This window comes from Neopsephotus bourkii, unplaced genomic scaffold, assembly GCF_033783945.1.
Source record: "Neopsephotus bourkii isolate Nb327-2 ecotype Australia unplaced genomic scaffold, CSIRO-AGI_Nbou_v1 NB_272, whole genome shotgun sequence".
Taxonomy (NCBI): domain Eukaryota; kingdom Metazoa; phylum Chordata; class Aves; order Psittaciformes; family Psittacidae; genus Neopsephotus; species Neopsephotus bourkii.
In genome coordinates, this window is record NW_026900781.1 from 10,730,270 (window position 1) to 10,747,620 (window position 17,351).

The following is a 17,351-nucleotide window of genomic DNA, read 5'->3' on the forward strand; positions in this document are numbered from 1 at the left end:
TAAACACTTCCAGGGATGGTAATTCCACCTTTTCAATGGGATGCTGTCCTTGGGGAGTTTTGAATTCTCCACAGAAACTGGGAAAATAAACTCTCCAACCAGAATGAGAGGTTAGAAAGACAACATTACTATAGTACCAGGCGCATAGGAGATTGCTCCACCCATCTTCAGTCCTCATTGCCTTGTCCATGACTATGTCCCTACACACGATGGACTATCATAGAATCACAGAACGGTCGGGGTTGGAAGGAACCTTAGAGTTTATTCAGTTCCAGCTCCCTGCCACGAGCAGAGACACCTTCCACTAGACCAGGCTGCTCCAAGCCCCATCCAACCTGGCCTTGAACACTGACAAGCTGGCACATCACAGCAGCTGCTGGGCATGGGCTCAGCCTGGGCTGAGACCCGAGTGTCCCATGGAGCATTAACTGCTGTCAAGTACAGCTACCACAGGGCAGCACCCATGCCGTTAGGCCGCGAAGAGTCGACACCGCACCGGAAGCTGCTGCCCTACCGAAGCAGGCGGAAGTGACCTCAGAGAGCTTCCCCGCCTCCCTCCCTCCCTGTTGGTGGCGGGTGTGTGTCGGTAGCCGCTCCCTCCCGAGCGGCGGGTAGCGTGACCAGGGCCCGCTCTCCCCCTCCCCGCCCCGCACCGCCCCGCACCGCGGCGGAGGATGTCCGTCCCGCCGCTGCAGCGGCTGCGCCAGGCGCCGCGCCACCTGCTGGTCTGCGAGAAGGGGCACGCGCGGGACGCGCGCTCGCGGCACGCGGCGCACGTGCGGGACCACGCCTACAACTGCCGCGTGAGTGCGCGCAGCTCCCCGCCTGCCTGCCCCTCGTGCGGGCGCGAGTCGGGAGGGGGGGGGGTGGGTGGGCGGGGTGTGTCTGTTAACGGCCGTTGCCGCGCGGGGGGGGGGCAACGTGAGGAGGGGACCCCGCTGAGGTGGTCGCTGCCCCGGCCCTTGGGAGGAGGTGCTGGGGAACGGCCCCGCCGCGGGAGAAGGGCGGATGGAGGCGTCCGTGCCTTCTCGGCCAGACCGGAGCACCGCGGGCGGGAGGGTGCCCATGGCCCTTAACGGGACGCTTTGGTGGCACTTCACCCCGCCCCAGGCTGTTTTATGGAAGGTTCCTCCAAGCTTGTCAGGTGTCCGGTGTGCCTCTTCCTGGGGGAAAGAGAAGGCAATTGGCCCCTTTGGCTTGGTGGTCTCACACAGTTACACAACACCTTGAGGAGTGGAAGACCATGCAGACACAAACTAGAAGAGAGGTGGGAGGGGTGACAGTCAGGGCTGCCCACCAAGTCGTACATTGAGCAGCATCCACAAATTCCCAGTCCAAGCAGTGAGGGGCTGAGGGAGTCCCTCAGCAGGGGGGGGACCTGGCAGCAGGTGTACCCTGAAAGCACTCAGTCTCATGCTGCCCCTACCAAAGTATCCTGTCATGCTCTCATCAGCTGCTCAATTGTTTTGGATGACTTAATGTGCAAAGTCCAGTTTTTGACAGCTTGCTCTCTTTTCTTCGGCTGTTGCAAGTTCCACTCAGATCCTCTTGCCATTTCCTTAGTCAGTTTTTTCAGCAGCTAATTAGAAAGGTTCCTACTTGTGTGGCAGGAAGCCCATCTGTCAGTTGTTACTTCTGTTGTGTATGTGTGCTAAGGGAGATACAAACCTGTTCTCTGGGAGCTTTTGGGAAAAGTTTGAGGGCTAGAGGGAGAAGGAGCAGGGGCACTTACCTTTATGCTGCTTGGGCACAGTTGCTGGGAAGCATGGTACTAGTGTTTTCTGTGGTCTCCTGGGCTTAAGAGTTCTCTTGATCTATGGAACACATACAGGCATGGTTTTAAACAAAAGGGAAATTAAAGGTGGGCAATGGGACCAAAAGACAAAATTGCTGAGTGTAGTAAGAAAAGCTAGGTGCTTGTCCCTTTTGAAAGTCAGTTTTCTACCTTAAATTAATCAGAAGTGAGAGCCTTTTTTGTGAGCCCATCTTCAGGCTTTGCTCTGATAGTATGTTCGCTCTTCTGACCTCCAAAGTATTCCACACAGGAGAGTGCATTGATTTAAAAACTAGTTGAAATTCTACTTTGGTCTTCACTTTTCCACTGAGATTACATAAATGCTTAGCCTACATTTTTAGTTATAACTGCTTCCTGCAGCAAAGGCTGAAGGAAATGTTCCAGTGCAACATCAAGCTAAATTTATAATGACGTGAAACAAGATCTTAACTCATGCTGTGTAAAGTCATGCCTTTACACGTCAAATGCTATTGTATAGCATATAGAATGCAAAACAAAACAAAACAAAACCCCCAAAACCAGAAAAACCCCAAACCCAAATAATGTATTTAGAGAACTTAGAGACTTTGTGCAAATTGATACATTTTGAAGACAATAGCCTGATACTATATTTTCTTCATCTCATTTTGGTATAATATGTTCATGTCCTTGAAAAGTAGAGTTTTTATTTTGTATTTCTTGGTTTTCTTCTAGAACAGATTTTAGGGTATGATTTACATTACAGATATTTTCCTAATAGGTGTCTTTTTTGATCCCTGAATGTGGCTTGCTACCTGAAGTGCTGAAAACCACTGTTGCGGATGTTGGAGAGTACTACCTGGTGAGGAATTTACCGGTTCATGAATTGGTCGCTCATGATTTCATTGATGCTTTTGTGAAGAAAGGTAAGGAAATCAGAACATGACAGATGCAGTAATAATACATTTCTTTTTCATAGCACAGTAAAATCTATTAATATTTCTTCCTTTAAAGGAAGGGAAGGAAAAGTACAAAGAAAATTTTGTATTAATTTATCTGCTTTGTTCTGCTTTGTGGTGTGTCAACATTTGTTTGCACGTGCTGGGTCCAAACATTTTATGATTGTTCCCTCTTCATTTCTTCGTATGCAATCTTAATTTTGCAGACCAGCTACCAAGAGGGCTTCCATGCGTCCTCATATCCATTTATTCTACAGCCTGTCTTTATGCTGATTCCTGCAGAAATCTGCTCACTTCTCCCTTTCTTTCCTTCATATTTCAGCAGAGTGGTGTTAGCTGACATGATGCAATCATCATCACTCTGTATAAGAAAAAAGGTGTCAAGTCAGACTGCTCAAGCTACCGTGGTCTAACTCTGCTCTCCATTGCTGGTAAAATTCTTGCAAGAATACTATTGAACAGACTGGTACCTGCTATCGCAGAAGAACTTCTACCTGAAAGCCAGTGTGGTTTCAGGGCTAATAGAAGTACCACAGACATGGTATTTGTTCTCAGACAACTGCAAGAAAAGTGTAGAGAACAGAATAAGGGGTTATACGTAACTTTCATTGACCTCACCAAAGCTTTTGACACTGTGAGCAGAAAAGGCCTGTGGCTGATCTTGGAATGATTAGGTTGTCCCCACAAGTTCCTCAAAATGATTATTCTGTTACATGAGGATCAGCAAGGCCAAGTCAGGCATGGCGATGCACTATGAGCCTTTCCCAATAACCAATGGTGTGAAACAAGGTTGCGTTCTCGCACCGACCTTATTCACAATCTTCTTCAGCATGATGCTCCAAAGGGCTACAGCAGACCTCGACGAACAAGACGGCATTTATATTCGATATCGTACCGATGGTAGCCTATTCAATCTAAGGCAACTGAAGGCCCACACTAAGACCCTAAACCATCTTGTCCGTGAACTGCTTTTTGCTGATGATGCCGCCCTTGTTGCCCACACAGAAGCAGCTCTGCAGCGTTTAACATCTTGCTTTGCGGAGGTGGCTGAGGTTTTTGGGCTGGAAGTCAGCTTGAAGAAGACAGTAGTCCTCTACCAACCTGCACCGCAAGAAAATTATCGCCATCCCCATATTACCATCGGCGAGTCAGACCTTAAGACAGTTCAGCAGTTCAGCTGTCTGGGAAGCATCATTTCCTCGGATGCCACAATCGACAAAGAGATAGACAACAGAATAGCAAAGGCATATAGAGCCTTTGGAAAACTCCATAAAAGAGTCTGGTGCAATAAACACCTGAAGAAAAGTACAAAGATCAGTGTCTACAGAGCCATTGTATTGTCTACTCTTTTATATGGGTCTGAATCATGGGTCATCTACCGTCATCACCTGCGACTCCTGGAACGCTTTCATCAGCGCTGCCTCCGTACAATTCTAAACATCCATTGGACTATGTGTCTAATGTCACTGTCCTTGAACAGGCAGGGGTCACCAGCATCCGAGGCCATATTGCTGAAATTGCAGCTGCGCTGGGCAGGGCACATCTCTAGAGTGAAGGATCACCACCTCCCCAGGATCATGTTTTACGGTGAACTTGCCACCGGTAGCCACAAGAGAGGTGCCCCAAAGAAGAGATATAAGGACTCCCTGAAACAATACCTTAGCCTTGGCCATACTGACTACCATCAGTGGTCTGCCTTGGCCTCCAATCGGGAGACTTGGAGGGACACCATACATAATGCCACTGACTCCTTTGAGAACTCACGAAGAACTAGTCTCGAGGAGAAAAGACAATGCAGGAAGAATCGTGTCCCACCTGTTCCACCCAAGGAGACCTTCTGCTGTGCTTTTTGTAGCCAGAATTTCCTATCCCACATTGGCCTTCTTAGTCATCAGCGCACTTGTAGTAAGCGTGGGTAAAGCCCTTCCCAAATCTTCGTTTGTGAAGTCAAGCCATGATGATGATGATGATGATGATGATGATGTTAGCTGTGTTCCACAACAGGCAGTAGAAAAAAAGATGCAGCCTCTGCCCAGCCACTCACTATTGCATACTCAGAGTGTGCTGTTTTCCTCTAACAGGGCTCACTTGTTTGGCTTATGATAACTGTCGTACCCTTCAGATGATTGCCCAGGAGTCAAAAATAGCTTGAAAGGGAAAAGAAAGGAGAACAGAGAACATGTAGGTGAAACAAGAGAATAGCTGTTTACTTGCTGGCTGTGGGACTCTCTTCTTATTTCTTTTAGTCTCATTAATGTTTTTTATGCCAGCAGTTTTATGGAACCAGTATGACATTTGTACACAGAGTTTACAGGATCTGATACTTGTATTTTGAAAAACAATAGGTTGTGGCAGATAACGCAGCAAAATAGAAATGTGAGCATCTTGCCCCTTGTCTTTATATGAACTGATAATAGAAATGTGTCTGGGGATAAAAATGGGGTTTTCAGTTTCTGAATGGGGAAAGTTGCAGGTAGAAAAGAAGTGCTTTCATATTGGGGCATATTGGTAATGTTACCTATACTACAGGTCCTTCAGAACAGTGCCAGTTCAAGGTTTATAGTTCATAAAAATAATAACAAAATGCTGTTTTGCTCGAGAGGGCGAAAAAAAGCTGGTGAAAACACCACTGTTTAGAGTGATTCAAATGGTATTGGTCATGTTAGAATGTCTTAAGGTGAATCTTTCATATCGTCATGTCTCTTTAGAGACTGCAATCTCATTGTTTTCTGTTTTACTGTTAAAGGTTCATGCTATGCGCTTACCTATAAAACAAAAATTGATCAAGATAATACTGCAGCTCTGCTACCAAATGGTACGTTTTTTGCTTTGTTTTTAGTAACACATACTGATTATGGTTTGGGGATTTTTTTTAATGTAAACTGAAGAACGTAATGGTGGTTATACTTACCAACTTAACCAGAAATATGTTTTGATCAGGAAAATGCTCATTTTAACTCTCTTTAATCCATACTGTTAAACCAACTTCACTTATGTATGGTGTCCAGTTGTCAGTGCTTCAACTGTAATTGTGAATGCTACAGAGGATTATTTTTGTGAAAACATTGCATTCCAGTTTCTTGTTTCGTACTGGTCTGAACGACACAATTTGTAAAAAAAAAAAAAAAAATCAGCATTCCTTGGGGACACTTTTCTTTTTTGAGAATTATGTAGTGTGTTAAAATGCTCTGTTCCTGTTCTGTCACAGTTTTATGGCAAACTGTCAGGTGGTATTTTGCATGCAGAGAAACTAATAAAGTTATTCGGGCTTCGAATATGTCTTTATTTCTATTTAATATTATATCAGATGTAATAGAAACACAAATTGGTCTGTCAGCCCTCTAGCCTCAGGCGCTGTAATATGCCAGGTGCCCATTAGGGCACAAGTAAATTCATGTTCTTCAGAGGAGGAATTCTTTATGTGCTCTTTTAGCACAGTCCTAGCAAAATGGAGACAGTGATTGAGTTTGTGTGATAGATAGATAGACAGATAGATACAAGCTATGCACAATTAATGCAGAGACAGCTCTACAGTTCCTGATGATTTAAACATTTGAAATCTTCAGCAACAGCCTTGTTTGTTTGTATTCTGTGTTATACTGTTGCTTATACAGTAGAACCAGAAGACTGTAGTAGAGATCTGTTATGAAGTTTTGTACCAAGGGGCATCTGCCAGATTTGGTTCATGAGCATGGAAGTGGAGTTGTTCCAGCATGTATCTGCTCATCGCTAATAAGCATAGTTAACTGGATGTGAGTAATCTCACTAGAGTTGGAGGAACCGCTTGTGTATGTTTAGTTGAGCAAAGCATGCATGAGTGTTTACTAAATCAGAGCCAGGTGTAATGTAGAGTTCAACCAACAATGCGGCAAATAGGGTACAAGTGGAGGAAGGATTGAGCAATGAAGGGAGGTAGTACAATAAAAGGTATGGCTATCTCAGTAATAGCATTACACTCTTCTCATTCTAGTTCATAAGACCTCTTAAATAAAATAGTAATTGAGTTACAACACTTTTTTTTTCTTCTTTTTTTCTGATGGTTAGTCAGGTAATCTATTTATATGGAGCTAAGGAGTTTGGAATACATTAATAATACCATTGATCCAAAGCTAACATTGTGTAAAGTATACGGTTCTCAGAAGACTTCAAAGGGAACTAAGTAGAAGATTGTATTAACATTTGTTTTGCTTATAGGAAATCTAATTCTATCAGTGGATAAGGATACTTATGAGGAGCTTGGACTGCAAGGTCACCCCTCTAAGTATTCTGGCAAAAAAGTAATGAGATACAGTAAGTTTTATTTATATGAACAGTGCTTATTTCATATCTTTTGTTGTGATTTTTGTTACTATTATTCTTCTGTAAATAATTAAAATAATGGCATCTCAGATGTATTAGAATTCGCAGTAGTTGATGGGTAGTTACATAAAACTTTAGAGGAAACTTGCTGTCAATAATAAGAATTTTGGCAAAATGGGACATCATTTTACTGTTCAGTTTGTCAAGTAATAAAATGTATCATGACATTTCCATCTGAAAAATAAATGTAACTTTGTCCTGGGATCAGTTCAACAGTTGAAGAAGAGTCATTGCTGTATATGTAGCTTTTGATGTCAGAAATTCTAGCTTTTCTTGCTGGTAATGTCTTGCATAATTACCGAGGTATTTCTAAGGCGCTGGTTTGGAATTTCTGTCAGTGCCATTACAGAACGAATCTGTCCCTCCAGTCACTAGAAGGCAGTTTCAGATTATATCAAAATAAGGACAGCAGGAGGTAAATGTTTGTTTACATAATGAGTCATATTTGCATAAAGATGTAAAGGTGCATATAATATGTGAAAAGGAAGTTTAATGTTCCCTGTTTTCTTTGGAACTTTTTAATATGATAAACTTTTGAGCAACCTGGTCTAGTGGAAGGTGTCCCTGCCAATGGCAGGGGAATTGGCACAAGGTGATCTTTAAGGTCCCTTCCAAACCAAACCATTCTATGATTCTTGATGAATTTAATATTAATATTTGTTTCAATTGGTTAACAGTTGCTTTTGTACATTTTTGCAGTTATAACTATTGACTTGACTGATTCCAGCTTTCATCCCGATAGCAAGAAACATAACAGAGTGCTTTGGGCCTTAAAAGAAAAGAAACCTTTAGAATTTGACTTCCTACTGGCTTGGTATAATACAGGTAATAAGAACTAAATGTAAAAGTAAAATCTAACTGACATGAAATCCAAACATTTTTAGTTTACTGTTCTTTTGTAGTGATTGTCCAAATGCATTTTTAGTGGAGGGAAAAGTTAGGCTAAAATGTGTTTGTGTGGGATTTTATTTGTTTTGTTTATTTGTTTGGAGCTCTGTGTGTGTTACTTACTAAACAGCAGAACATTTCAGTCAGGAATGCAACAGTGATTTGTAGTAGATACATTAATTGCTTCATTTCCATGTCTCTGGATTGCCCTGGATTTCTGGGGTAACTTTCCTTATTTCATAGTGCAGCCTCATCGTTACAAGGCTATGACATATGTAACCATTAAAAATACACATTTTTGAGTTTTTTATTAATAGCTGTAACTCATATATTTGGTGTAATAGTTAAGATGGGGAACTTCCATTTCATCACTAGCTGTAGGACATGTACAGAGTCCCTATTTCCATCATGTTCTGTGTACACTGATGCGGACACAGTCCCTTTCTATCATTTTATTCTCAAGCACTTCTTTGAGACTGGAGGAGAGTTAGAGGTTGTTATAAGAGATGTTATTGTCTCAAATCACCTTTCTTCTAGTATTTGTTTATCTACTGTTTGCTGGTTACATTATTTTTTCTCTGGATTCAAATATTGTTCTTCCTCTGAGGGCCCTTTTTCGAAGTCCTCAGTTCCTTATATTACCTCAGAACAGGCTCTATCTAAGGATATGTAGTATTTACATAGAATTGTCAAAAACTGCATGAGTCTAAACTGAAAAAAAAAAAAAAAGTTTTTCTTTGTCATAGTTGTGTAGCTTTTAGCGTGGTTCTGCTTTGAGTCTCCACACTAGTGAGAAGGGATGTTAGAGAAGTCCCCAAGAATGCTTTCTCATCTGCTCCTTATATTGTTACTTTCCTCATTCTTCAGGACCAAGTTTGACAGGGAGTTAACTGATCTGAGGTATTAAAGCTGCTTCTAAGATACTTTATTAATGTCCATGTTTCACTTTAGTTCTTCGTGTTTCCCCTCCCCCTTTTTAAGTGCTAATCATACAGTAAGGACTCTTCCTTGTTTGGCATACAGCAGTTGTTTAGGGGTTGCAATTCTAGTCCTTGTAGTCTTCAGGAAAGAAGCTACATAAATCCACCTGAGGTGGTGTATCTTCAGGCTCAGCTTGCTTAGATTTACTGGTCCTAGGCAGAGAGCAAAATGATTCTAGGGCTGGTAAGTTTCTTGTGTTTGTTGCTGCCAGTGTTAGCAGCATTCAGGAAGATTAGCATTCATTTTTCCTCACTTTCTTATATCCAAAAAAGGGGTAAGGTCAATCATTTCCTGAATATTGAGTTAAATCTGCATGCCTTTCAGTGCAGGAAATCTTGTCCTCATAACACATAAAAGACATATATAGCTTTTTATTAATAGACATGAGACATTGTGTGTGTTCTGCTGGAAGGGGAAAAGAGCTGTATTTTGTTGAGCTAATCCATGTCCTCCGTGGGCATTTTGTGTTCAGCCTTCCTGCTGATAACTGCTGTTCTTTGCTATGGCCAGCAATGCTGCAAGCCTATAAATATTTGTGTCACTTTCCAAAAGTAGGACTTCTTGTTTTCATACCTGTTTTTCCCACTTAGTAGTCCTGGCAACAGGAAGAACAGAAAAAGGGAGTATGGAGTGTCTCATGTCTTCAGCAACAGAGGGGAAACAATCGTTTCTTCTCTTTTTCTGCAATTTCTATGACAATTCTAAATGTTTATTGGCTGAAGTTGACTGGTCTCCAAAAAACTTTGTCAGTGTGCCTGGTGGTTGTTGACATGGAAAGCTTTGCTGTAGCTAGTGGAATTATTCTGTTGGAGTCTTGATTGTGGTCTCTGGTATTTCCGTAAGCTAGGGCTATAGCTGAGGCTCCCATATGCAGCAGACATTTAAAATGTAGATTTTTTTTTTATATTTGACTAAGAGTTCTAATATTATGCATCGTTTTAACCTGTTGGTCTAACAAATGCCAATAGGAAGTACAGGCTGGAGGAAAGCCATCTGTTCTAGCAGACTTCAGACTTAAACATATCTATATAAAAGCACTAAATTAACAAGAGTTTGGTGGCTGCCTTTGTTACTGTGCCCTTTGGTGCTTGGACAGCCTTTTTTGAAGGATAACTATAAAAGGTTTAGTCTCCTTTTTCTCCTGCCCCAAATGATTGTCCTTGAGACAAATATGGCTGATGGAGTTTAGGCAGTCCATAATTTTTGACAGCAATTCTTGGATATTGTGTTCCCAAGTCTCTATCTGTGGATATAGAACAAGGATTCCACAGAACTCTGTCCTGTTTTTGAACTTCTTCTGTTTGTACATGTATTTCCTGCAGTATTTAAATACTATGCTGGAATTCAGACTTCTTATGAATAAGGTATTATTTCTTGGTCTCCTAGAGACCCATAGTTACTTTATGAAAACAGAATACATTATCTGGAATTTCAAATCTAGGAGAATTGATTCTACATCAGTTATCTCACTGCTTCAAAAAGAAGTTGGTTGATATCTTTGAATTTGCAGTGTGCTTGCTTAGGTTAGGCCTTTAGTCTGGGGTATGTTTTGGAAGCTGTTTACCTGTGTTCTCTTTCATGCACCCTTTCATGCCTTCCTTTTCAGGAACACTCTGAATTCCTCTTTCTAATGAGTCCACTTTATTAGTTGGCCAGTTAATTCTGCTTGAATTTACTATTGACAGATCTGTACTTGCTAATTAAATAGTAAATTTACTGAGCTATGTTGAGTTGCTGGATCTCACACTAATTTTTATTTCCAAGAAGATAAGGTAGCTGAAGCTTGTATGGGTTTTGCCAGAGCTAACAAGCATGTAAGCAATTTTACACACTGCATTTTCTTCTATACATATACAATGGTTTCACCTAGTCAGTGCTCCTTTTGTTTAGTAGTTTTGTAATAGCTGTTTGTGTTGTTGTGTTGTTAAGGTGCAGAGGGATCAACATTGGCGTCATACTTTTCAAAAAACCACATAGAGACCCTGAAGCCAAAAGTAACATTCAGCACATTAAGGGACTTGCAGTGCCCGCTGTTACACAGTAACGAGCTATATGGAAAGCCGGAGGAGTCCTGCAGTACAGAGGAGCTGTTTGAATGGCTAGGTGCTGTCTTGAATCAAGTTAGCTTGTAAGTATTTGAATTTGTTTGGTCTTTACATTTTAAGTAAGGAAAGCCACAATTTATTTTAAGGAAGAGTTGAATAAGAATTAAGAAAGGTACATTTGTAAGTGGGAAGTCTGTTACACACTTAAGAATTTGTTGTAAGTCTTGAGTAACTTACCTGTGTTTGTAGGGGTGCCCATGTGTACTGGTTTTGGTTGAGGTAGAGTTACCTTTCTTCATAGTAGCTGGTATGGTGCTGTGTTTTGGATCTGTGACCAAAACAGTGTTGATAACACAGTGATGTTTTAGCTATTGCTGAGCAGTGCTTACGGTGTCAGGGCCTTTTCGGTTTCTCGCACTGCCCTGCCAGTGAGTAGGCTGGGAGTGGGCAAGAAGCTATGAGGGAACAGAGCCATGACAGCAGACCTCAGCTGACCAGAGGGTTGTCCCACACCATATGGTGGCATGCTCAGCAATAGAAGCTGGGGAGGGAAGGGTGGGAAATGTTCAGAGTTACAATGTTTGTCTTCCCAAGTCACAGTTAGACACGATGAAGCACCGCTTTCCTGGACATGGCTAAGCATCTTCCTGAGGGGAAGTAGTAAATGAATTTGTTAGCTTGTTTCACTTTCCTGTGCAACTCCTGCTTTACCTGTTACATAGTCTTCATCTCAACCCATGCGTTTTCTTACTTTTACCCTTATGATTCTCTCCTCCGTTGCATTAGGGGAGAGTGAGTGAGCAGCGTGTGGTATTTAGGCGCTTTCCAGGGTTAACCCACAGCACCATAACATCTTGTGTATTAATTGCTTGGCCGTGAGTTGCTTCAATATTGATTTAGATGATATATGTAGATACTATTTAGTTGGTGTAAGTTTTGATTACTAATATTTCCTGTAGAAGATTTAAAGTGACTGTTGTTTTTGTTTGGTTTTTGTGTGTTCGGTGGTGTTTTTTTTCCCCAGAGACAACAAATCGTCTAGCTTCTTATCAACCTATTGCTGTCCTCAGCCGAACACGATTGTGGAAAAAGCTTTTTTGTGCACAATCACAGGCTTTATAATTCCTGAGAAGATAATTCAGTTATTGGAGCAGCTGTGGTAAGGACTGACAGGAGTATATTACTAACACACTTGTACTCTAACACTTTTTAATTTTTGAAGTCACTCTTAAATACTTCTTTTCAGTAGTGCTGTTAGGGGTAAATAGCAAAATACACAAAATGAAGAGGTTTTTTAATTAGGAAATGAGCAGGTAGCTTAATATTGTTAGAATAAAGCAATAAACAATTTTGGATACTTTAAATTTGAAAATGTCTGCCCTGTATTCTAATAATAAATTTGCTTTTCATCCTAATTTCTAAGAAACAGTGGCTCTGCTGAGCTCCTGCATTTTTCAAATTCCCCGTCTATGAAAATCAGATAATCTTAAACGTGTCTTATTTAGTATTTTTAACTACTGATGTGTCCTGTGTTCAGCTGTAGCAATTATTTTCCTCCTTCTTAGTAGCTGGTACAGTGCTGTGTGTTCAGCTTTAGTCTGAGAACAACACTGATGACATATGAATGTTTTCGTTGTTGCTAAGTAATGTTTACTCCGATCGAGGACTTTTCAGTCCCTCATGCTCTGCCACTGAGGAGGGGCATGGGAAGTGAGGAAGAAGCAGGGACAGGACACCTGACCCAAACTAGACAAAGGGGTATTCCATACCACAGCACGTCACGCCCAGTATATAAACTGGGGGGAGTCACCTAGAAGGCTGGATCACTGCCCAGGTTGGGCTGGATATCAGTATAGGTTGGTGGATGGTGAGCAATTGCATAATGCATCACTTGTGTTTATTGGTTTGTGGGGTTTTTTTCCTTCCCGTTTTAGCTTCGTATTCTCTCCCCTTGTTATTTCCCTTATCATTATTGTTATTGGTGGTAGTAGTAGCAGTTTTGTATTATACTTTAGTTATTGGACTGTGCTTATCTCAACCTGTGGGATTTACATTCTTTCAGTTCTCCTCCCCATCCCTTTGGGAGCTGGGAGGGTGGGAAGAAGACGGAGAGTGAGTGAGGGGCTGCATGGTTCTGAGTTACCAGCTGGGCTTAAACCACGACATGGTGGAAAACATGATAGAAACCTCTTTATGATACCAAAAAGAGTATCACAAGATCAAGTGTAACATAGGACACTGGAGAGTGATGAGCAGGGTAGCTGTAGATCTAATTCAGTATCAGACTACATGATATTAGTGTATCATGGATCAGTGCAGTATCTGTCTGTATTGTGCATTAGTGCTCCTGACAGTAAATTCTGAAAGCTCCTTGCTCCATGTGTGAGACAGCGCTTGAAATACCTGGTGGCTAACAGTTGCAGCACTGACTCATGACAATATTGCTGTTGTTTTATTTGGAATATGATCATTACTCTTTGAGCAATTTTCAAATGCTATGCAGAAGGCCTCCCTGGGCTAGGCTTGGAACACAAATTTCCTTGGCTTTTATTCTCCTCTTAAAGAGCAATGGGTAATGTCTGGCTTTGATTATTTGTAATCCATTTCCTTCCTGGTGGTGAAAATATTTGTGTCATCAGAGCCTGACTATGTTTCTTCCTCCAGTGTCATTTTTCCCTGATAGCAGCTGTTGATAGTCAATGTTTTAATTTTCTGAAAGACATCGCCTGTGTAGGAAATTGAGAACAGCTACTTTACAACTTAGAACTTCCTCTTACTGCTATAACTTGCAGGTTTACCATGTCTAAAAGTGTGGTAAGAATAATCAAGTCAATCTTCTTTTGTTTCTGAATGTCTTCTGATGGAATATTTTCTCTTGAATTTATGTATTATGGACTAAAATAGGTTCATTTAACTGTTAATTATAAATTTCCATTGCAATGCCTGTCTTTGACTTTTTGTACTTGATACTGTATACTTGAGCATGCTGTCTATTCAGTTATAATTACTGATTACCTTGTCTTGTTCCTTTCAGTTGCTATTTTGGTGAACCAAAACTGGCACATTGGCTGACCTTAACTGTGCATGGCTTTGCAGACAGCCCTGTTTCCTGGAGAGAGAGTGAACATGGTTTCCACAAGGGAGGAGAAAACTTGTACAACTTTGTCATTTTTAGAAATCTGGACTACTGGCTTCAGATGGCTGTAGGAACTCATGATGATTGTCCTCCATAAAGCTACATCTACAGAAGTTGTTTTCTAATTATCCCATGTTACTGTACAGAAACCTAATAAGATCATTTTTATGAAAGGAAGCAGGTAACAAGTTAAGTACTGAGAGGCTGTATATGTTTTTACATTACTTACAGCCTTTAAAGGATGACTTACAATGGAAGGAGTGGATTTTTGCTTCTTCACTGTCATGCAGTGCCTTCTGAAAGACTTCACAGTTCTAGTTTTAAGAAGATGTTTTGGAGAGTTATAAGTACTCGGGAATTCACTGTAGGTAGTTTCCTTTTATCCAGAAGTTATTTTGGAATTTGAGAGTTAGTTTTACAGATTGCTAGCTAAAATATTTGTGGGGAAAGCTCATTTTGGGATTTAGTGTTTTCTTTCTTTATATTAAAGATCTGTAACCCTTCAAATTAATGTTTTAGACATTTCAGCCTACATGCTGGCAAATAAGAAAAAAAAAAGTTGAGGAAAAGGAGGTATGTGACAGTGGGAGGAGCACCCATTAAACATGGAAAAAGGGAAGGCTTACTGCTGACCCGCTTTATTGATTTAGCACATTAATGTCATCAGAAAGAATCTGATTGTTAACAGTGATGCAAAAGGCTGCTGCTTGCTTTCTTAATTGACCTACACATACTCACACCACCACCATCCCCAAAAAACTCCAAATGACACTACTTTTTAAGTAGCTTATGGTTCTTGCTTACAAGACAACTTGTGGAGATTTTACTGTCATGTTATTGAAGACACATTTCTGGGAACAAATACCTCAAACGATGCAGTTGAAGTGAAATGGATTTTGTTAATAATAAGCAATAATGCTGAATACGCAGGCAGCTATAAAGAATGCAGGTTAGCTCCTGTTGAAATCAGTAAAAGGTTGGATGGTAGTTTGGAGGATGGGTGCAGATAGGGGTTGTTTTGTTTTTTGTTTTATGGAATGGGTGTATATCATTAAAGTGCCAATGAATGCAGTGCTAAAATGGAAGTTGTCCATTTGATGGAGTGAGAGATTGGCAGTGGAAGTTAGAGCATGTCTGTAGTGGAAACATCAAGGTCTCTTACAAGGGTGAATAGCACAGAAAAGCAGAAGGACGCTGGGAAGCAGTTGAGCTTTATTTTTTCATCTGTTTATTTGCTGTATTCAGAAGGAGAATCACCTTGGATGATTTACTGGCTAGTATTTGTCATACACTTGCACTAAACACAATCCCTTTTGCTCAAGTTTTGTCACATGTTTCACAAACACAATTCTGATGAATCAGCAAACAGTTTTCTTAATCCTTATGTTGTTTTTAAAAATTATCCTGCCACAAGATGTTCTTGGTAGGTTATCAGGAGTAGAGGTGCCACCTTGTCTCATGTACAAACAAAGAGTCGCACAATCACAAACTGAATGAACAAGTCTGGGAAACTTCTTGGCTTGACCCTTTACGAGTAAATACTTAACACGGCTAGCTCAAACACTATGATTCCTTATTATGTGTCAGTGCAAATGGCTTCAGTTGTTGGCTACAGTCTGCTTTTGAAAGTGTGTGTGGAGAGATTATGCCATGTGTCAACTTTTACAAATAAAAGAGACTAGTAACCAGAAGTGTCTTCCTTTTCCCTCTTGATCACAAGGTCTCTTAAAAGCTTGGGCTTTCCTGGAAGCAAAAGTTCTAATGCGAAGTTAAAAAACTTCAATCTTTATGAAAAGTTGAATGAAGTTTGTAGCTGCTGCAGTGAATGCACTCATCTTTCTGTCAGATTCTAGCAAAGTTTTGCATACATACATACAAAGCATAATGTATACTGCGTGGGGAAAGAAAAATGCTACCTGGAAGTAAGAATTTTGTATTGGTGGTTTTGTTTCCTTTATTAACCAAGAGAAAGGAATGAAATCTTATGCATATGCTTCACAGTAGTCCCAGCAGGAGTGCAGCAGCTGTAGCTCTGAAATGGCAGCAGTAGGAGCAGGTGAAATGACTTTTCTAATTGGCACCTGGTTGCAGAGCACCTTGGGATTGTTGATGTAGTAGCTGCTGTAGTAGCACTGCTAGTGGGTGTATGGTGGTAGCTTCACTGGGATGACTCTGGAATGCAAGCTGAGGAGTAGGTATTTCAGCAATATCAGTTTTCCCCAGCATGTGAGTATTAATGTGAATCTTTTACAGAAATTTTGGGAAATGAGATTGGTCAGCAGTTCCCTTTGCCTCCTGTTTACACAGGCAATGGGCTGTGTTTCTCAAAGCTCAGTGTTACAGGCAGTCATCTGCCTATGCTGTTTCCTACAATCCCTGTTGTCTTCTGGTGGTTGCTTTAAATGGCTTTTCCAGTTAAGTAAAGGATTAAAATGCTGTCTCTGAATCCTGTAACTTGAGGTGCTGAGTAAGTTTCTAGCTTTTCTCAGTTTTCTTTAAACCTAAACAAAGTATCGTTGAAATAAAACCTTGTGCTGTTAGTTGTCACTGCAGTTGCCTACTCCTGGCCTGTCTGGGGTGATACTGCCTTAAGCAGATCCATGCTTTCCTAGTGAGGTCCAGTGGTGTGCCTGCCTGTTAGGAGGCAGGCTTTCTCATGCTTGCTGGGCTTTGTAGTTGCACAGAAGAGAAACTGTGGGGCAGAACTGACTTCTTTTGTGCCACCTGCAAACAACTGTGACCTGGGGGAAGATTTTCTTGGAATGAAGGATAAAGGCCTGTTTTCTATGGACTGTAAGGATAGAGGGAGCATTTTGTCTCCCCAGGACAGTCAATCATGGAGGAGACCCTTCCTGAGAAAAGGAACAGGGGGTATTGATCACCTCCTTAGGGAGCAGGTTGGGAGGGATGGTCTGGGTTTGGGACAGGTGAGCAGTAATTCGAGGACTCACTGGGCAGGGCACATGATCTTTAAGGTCCTTTCCAACCCAACTGATTTTATCATTCTATGACTCAGATGGAAAGAAAAGCCTTTGCCTGAGAATGAAAGATGGCTGCTGGTGTTCTTGTCCTTTGTGCCTGTCTGTGAGAGAGGACAGGAAAATGCAAAAGGTTCCCAAGAGCTGCAAAAGTAATGGGGAGCAGCTGTGCACCAGCTGCTTCTGAGATCAAAGGGATGAGTGCTTACTAAGAAGTTTTGCCTCTGGGGAGTGTTTTATCTAGCACGGAGA

The 17,351-nt window shown here is 41.3% G+C and overlaps 1 protein-coding gene across 1 annotated transcript; it reads left to right on the forward strand.

Moving 5' to 3' along the window:
• Window positions 1-658: 658 nt before the first annotated feature.
• RPP40 (ribonuclease P/MRP subunit p40) lies at window positions 659-14,746 on the forward strand. Its single transcript, XM_061346562.1, has 8 exons — window positions 659-803; window positions 2,535-2,679; window positions 5,459-5,527; window positions 6,907-7,002; window positions 7,771-7,896; window positions 10,870-11,068; window positions 12,010-12,144; window positions 14,020-14,746. The coding sequence occupies exons 1-8, from the start codon at window positions 675-677 to the stop codon at window positions 14,216-14,218; spliced, it is 1,098 nt and encodes a 365-aa protein (XP_061202546.1). The 5' UTR covers window positions 659-674; the 3' UTR covers window positions 14,219-14,746.
• Window positions 14,747-17,351: the final 2,605 nt, after the last annotated feature.